At 43.7% G+C, this 6,181-nt stretch overlaps 1 protein-coding gene across 1 annotated transcript in view; it reads left to right on the top strand.

The window, feature by feature from the left end:
* Positions 1-4,450, top strand: part of bcl11bb (BCL11 transcription factor B b) — a 48,822-nt gene extending 44,372 nt beyond the window's left edge. Inside the window, exon 3 of the mRNA XM_080790315.1 lies at positions 1-4,450. This exon is cut by the window's left edge and continues 1,043 nt beyond it. Coding sequence (XP_080646441.1) covers positions 1-1,053 — 1,053 coding nt within the window. The 3' untranslated portion in view covers positions 1,054-4,450.
* Positions 4,451-6,181: the final 1,731 nt, after the last annotated feature.

Raw genomic sequence — 6,181 nt, 5'->3', positions numbered from 1 at the left:
GGCCGGCCCGACTCCAACCTGAGCGAGGACTCCAATGAGTTTCGTCCCAAGGACAGGGAGAACGGCTCTAGGCCATCCGCCGAGGAGGAGAAGCCCCTCGCCGGGGACCGAGCGGCGGACGGGGGCAACGCGAGCATCATGCGACCCTACAACCACCTGGACAATCACCTGAGGCTCAACGCCGGCAACCGAGCCACGGAGCTTCAGCCCAACGGCGACGGCGAGGACAGGGGGCGAGACCCCGACAGAGAAGGGGAGGGGGTGCAGCGGGTGCACCCGGAGCGAGAACGAGGGGAGCGGGAGGAGAGGCCGATGATGAACGGCCGCATCAGCGCGTCGGAGGTGAACTCCTTCACGGGTCTGTTCCAGCGCCGGCCCATGCCTCTCACCAGCAGCCACTCCAACAACAACAAGAGGATCAAGATAGAGAAGGAGCATGCGGAGCATCCGCCCACGGTGCCCCTCATCTCCCCGGAGAACGTCTACTCCCAGCTGCTGGCGGGCTACGCCGCCTCGCGCCACTTCATCCGGGAGCCCTTCCTGGGCTTCACGGACGCCCGCCAGTCCCCGTTCGGCACGTCGTCCGAGCACTCGTCCTCCGAGACGGGCAGCCTCTGCCGCTTCTCCACGCCCCCGGGGGAGATGATGGAGGGCGGCGGCGCCTCGGGCCGCAGCGGCAGCAGCACGCCGCACCTCCTGCGAGGACCCGGGCCCGGCCGGCCGCCGAGCTCCAAGGAGAGCCGGCGGAGCGACACGTGCGAGTACTGCGGCAAGATCTTCAAGAACTGCAGCAACCTGACGGTGCACCGGCGGAGCCACACGGGGGAGCGGCCCTACAAGTGCGACCTGTGCAGCTACGCGTGCGCCCAGAGCTCCAAGCTGACGCGCCACATGAAGACCCACGGGCAGTTCGGGAAGGAGGTGTACCGTTGTGACATCTGTCACATGCCCTTCAGCGTCTACAGCACGCTGGAGAAGCACATGAAGAAGTGGCACGGCGAACACTTGATGCCGAGTGAGGTCAAACAGGAGGAGGAGGCGGAACGAGGCTAGGCCCAGCAAACAGAACTTATGCCTAGCCTGCACACAACAGCACACACACACGCACACGCACACACACACACACACACACACACACACACACACACACACGCACACACGCTCTTCCTATAACTACTTCTTCAACTATGGGGCTAGGCTGGATAATCTCTCTCCTGAATAATTTTGAGACTGATCAATGTTTGTCCTGTTTTAGTTTTTAGTTATTTTGTTTTGGTTCTTGTCACACAAACTGCCACCTGAGAAATATAAACAAAAGGGAAAACTTTTTTGCCCAAATTGGCATTTCTTGGCAATCTTCGTCTGAGGATTTTATCAGTTAGAAATCCATGGAGCCTTTCTACTGTGCAATAACTGTATTTATTGGATTTTTTTGTAATAATATCTGGCATGTGCAGGTACTTCTTTGTGGAATTTCATATGGAGTTAGTTTTGAAATGTGCTAAGAAAAAAAAACATTGTTTTCTAAAATGCGATAACTGGAAAGAAGTCACCCTTAATACAAACCCGACCCAACCCTCCCCCACCCCACCCCCACCCTTTCCTTTAAGGAAGCTTATTTTCCCGTAAGAGTTCAAGTTGTGTGAAGCAGTTAAGCTTTTAAAAGTTATGATAATTGTTTTCTATGGAACCTGCAACAGCGGACTACAATCCATTCCTTCGTATACAGGCATACAAAGCACTGAATGTCATCATGACAATAAAAATATGAATAACATCTCGCTGGATTTTAAAAATCCAGCCTTGTCTTAATTATTAGAACTGAATAAGTTATAACACATAATTTATACAGGAAAAAAATTGTCCTTAAAAAACATTGGCATGTGAATAATGGAGTTATTGTATTGCTGTCCTGTTTATTTGTTTCAGTCAGGACATAAATAAAGGTTGCACTCAATGGAGCTAACCTTATAACTGATGCTCGGTACATTCCCAATGTAGGATTTAACCATCGTATTTAAGATATTAAATAAGTTAAGACTACTTGTGATTAATGTGACAGGGAGAACCAGTCCTGTTTATGTTTTGTAAATATATTCTTTTTTTGGGGGGGGAGGGAGAGGGAGGGGGGTTGATTTAATATTTTAAAGTAGCCCCAATTGTAAGTGAACGATTGCCTAAAATGAGAAACAATCAGAAGACCGCTGCTTGTGTCATCTTACAGTAGATGTTAAATGTAACTAACTACCATGTGTCATTATTACACCCCACCCCCACCCTCCCCCCTCCCACGACGCATTCCCATCCCGCCCCCTCAATGGCCAAGTGCGCTTAAGTCAAAGGCAATTGGTTGGACCGAGACATATTACTTTTGACTAACATAACATAACTCTCTGAACCATTCCCTCGCCATTGTGTTTCTGACCTGGCTGGCTTCACACGTCCCCATATACCATCCAAAAAATGGTTTTAAATGAAATGCATATCAATGTGTGTGTGTGTGTGTGTGTGTGTGTGTGTGTGTGTGTGCGAGTGTGTGTGTGTGTGTGTGTGTGTGTGTGTGTGTTCCTCTCTGTGCTCTAAGCCTCTCACCGCTGGCGTCTCTTCACAGTTCACTAGCTCAGATTCATGCATTAGAGCAGCATTTAAAGGGAGGTCTGTTCATTCGCTTCACAGAGTGATATGGGTTTAACTCCCAATAACAGATTATCTAGACACTGTGCGTGTTCGTGACTTTTGGGGGATTACAGGTTTCATTTTTTTCCCTCCTCTCTCTCTCTCTCTCTCTCCTTCCCTTTTCTGCATCGTTCACGCCAAAATGAATCTGGCGCAAAATAGCTATTTGAGTTATGATAATGTCCGGTGCACAGCTGCTTTGAGGGATGGCCGGGTGCGACCTTGAATTGGGGGCTATTCTCGTCGTCGAAATGAAATATTGGAATTGAGGAATCGAGGGAGAGACAACGGGACCTTGACCATGGAACGAGTCATTTAAATGAAATTGGAAGCATATGAAAAGTGTGTTTTTACCCAAATGCTTTTTACCTAAATCTACTGGCCACATCATGCCAGGGACTGTCGGAGATTGAATGAGCAGATTGAGATTACATGTTCTATTTTAGCACAGACATTCTTATTATTTTAGCACAGACATTCCCAGTCTTCACAATGACCTTCCCTAAAAATGTCACCTTTTACGGTGGTTGTCACGTTTCTTTTTTTTCCTTTGTTGTTGTTATACTGTACATCTCTATGATTGGGATATAAGCTTGGAATACAAATGATTCCTGACGAGAGTTCTCCTCCAACCATTCCAGAGGTCTGTCTGAGACGGGAATGTGATGGTGAAATGTGACAGTAATGATGAGACTGACTGAAGAGCTCCCGTTAATTTGCTGACAAACAAATTGTGGTATATATGCCACAAAAAAAAAGAAAAAGAATACTCCATTCCGATAACGATCAGCGAAGCCCAGACAGACTCAATTCACACACATGGACATTTTAGTCTTACAATTATGTTTACAGTGTTGAAGTATGCCATTGATGAAATACTCTGTGTAAGTGTTTGAAATGACAACAAAGTATTGTTTTCTCTGATGTTCTCCTTTTAAAAAAATATGTTTTTCAAATGCCATAAACGTTTTTTTTGTATCATTAAATTGGTGGAGGGATTTTTTTTTTGTATCTGTTCATGAATATGTTTCATGAATATATGTTTCCGTATGATTTCTTGTTGACTAAATGGGAATTAAACAGTATCTGTAAGATAAGATTACAAACAATACCAGGTTTTGTTTTTGCTTTTCTAGCAAAAGTGGTGCCAATTATTCTGCTATTGTGTTTCAATTAAGAACTTTATCATTGGTCTCCGCAACATATTTCTTTTTATTTTGTGTATGTTTCTGCTTGTTGGTTTGGTGAAGCTTATAAGCTGACATGGATGTCATGTTGCGGGGGGAAAAAATAGAAGAATCTTGTAAAATGGAGGACATTGGTTTTTGTTTGTGTTTTTGATCTGGTGATTATGCAATGGAATGCGTGAGGGGGTGGAAATGCTTTTCCAAATCAATTTCAGGAGACATTCGTGGACATTTCTAATTCCAATTTCTTTCTCTTTAGTACTCATGGTTGGTTGAAGTTCTTGTGATGGCACTTATAATTGTAATTTTAAATACATTCTCATCTGTGACTTTTCACAAATGTTTCACTGTCGCTATTTGTAAAAAAAAAAAGAAAAAAATACAGTTTTTTTCCTTACTTTTTTTGTTTTTGTTTTCTGGGGGGAGGGGGGAGTGCGGTGCATCATTGTGAAAAAAGGTGGTTTCAGAACAACAGCCAGCATCTGCTGTTTTGAACATATATGTATTTTTGTAATGTGTTGAAAAGATCAATACAAGAAAACCAACACTTCAATAAATGTTGAAATTGCTCTACAATTGAAACAGCCTTCCTTTGTAATCATACTTTTCAAGTTTAATCCATTTAGTTAGGCCTGATGTTGAAATAAAAAAAACGTTTGCTCTGAAAGAATATATAGTATATACCTATTCAAAGATTTGTGCCGCATTTTTACGATTAAAAGAAAATAGCAGACCTACAAGTTCATCGCACGCCACTCGGTGGTGCGCTATGAGCTTGTAGATCTGTTATTTTTCAATAGCTAAAGTATAACAGAATGCTTGAAACACCAAAAGTGGTTCCCGCCCAAAATGGGTTAAATATCAATATTACAGTTGTAAACCGTGAACTCAACAATGCAGTGAATGATTGGCGACAACAAATAATATGAAACCATCTTCCATTACCGCATAATTTATTAACCACTTAATTTTATACTACAGTACGATGGTGTCGTGATAAAGTCAACAGACAACGGCATCATGATCAAGGCAATATAATAATAATCTGGCTTTAGCTTTTTGGTGTTAGCATTATGTTATGCTTTAGCTATTGAAAAATAGCAGATCTACAAGCTCATAGCGTGCCACTGAGTGACGCGCTAAGAGCTTGCAGGTCTGCTATTTTTGAAAAATCGAAGAACGAAACATAGCTTTTTCAGAAAACTGTCAGGATGTAGAAGACATTTTTTTTAATCTGATCTCAAACATTTGTTGGACACCAAGGTGGTTATTAGCGTATTGATGAGCATGCTGCTCTCAGCGCTCACATGTGCTGACATGCTTATAGAACCCGAACCCGGGTAACCAGCTGAGCATCTTACAGTGATTATAAAGAGCCACGGTTCCCAAAGTGGGGTCCGGGGACCCACAGGGGGTCCTTGAGGGAGTTCCAGGGGGTCCCCCCATGCAGCTAAATGATAGTTTGGAACCAAATGGATCCTTTATTAGTCTGTAACTCTGAGAGTGTAAAATTGAACCAAATTAAGCCGTTAGTTCCATTTGTACAGTTTGTAGAGTTAAATTAACATTGATTTTACAATATAAATTGGGGGTCCCAGAGATAAAAAAGAAATGCCATTAACTGGCCTAATTCATGTCAAACTGAAATTAAACGGGTTGAGAATCACCGGAATATCTCTTCAAATGGGGGTCCGCGGGCTAATAAATGTCGATTTAGGGGTCCTTGACATTGGGAACCACTGGATTATACACGTTGTTCCTTGGCCATGCGGCTTGGGTGTGATGGCTCTGTGACATCCCCAGAGTCACACACACATACACATGTTCCTGTGTGGCCTTTCCTTCCGAGAACATATATAAACGAGTTATGTGTGTTTAGCTATTCAGCTATTTAGCTATTCAGTGTCGTGGAGCTTAGCACAAGTTCACCTCCCTCGAGTCGTTTACCACTTAAACCTATAATTATATGCCAAGCATATAGGGATGCTAGCGTTCATGTGGTTAAGATTGCCTGAAAATAACTATATTCATTTACAAGTATAAGAGTTGACATGGCTGCAAAATTTGCGGAATACATTTCCAGCTTTCTGACCATAGAAATGAACATAAAATGATTCACGGTTGATGGTGAACAGGATTCCACATGCAGAGTAACATGATCGTAACAGGATTGATTGAGAACTTAACTCTACTGTGCACAAACACACACACACACACACACACACACACACACACACACCCCCCCCCCCCACACACACACACACACACCCACATTCACACATAGAGAGAGAGAGAGAGAGTTGTACAGCTAAATATAA

The sequence above is a fragment of the Protomyctophum bolini genome (assembly GCF_963924005.1).
Source record: "Protomyctophum bolini genome assembly, chromosome: 19".
In the NCBI taxonomy this organism is placed as follows: Eukaryota; Metazoa; Chordata; class Actinopteri; order Myctophiformes; family Myctophidae; genus Protomyctophum; species Protomyctophum bolini.
This window is presented reverse-complemented; position numbering and strand designations above follow the sequence as displayed.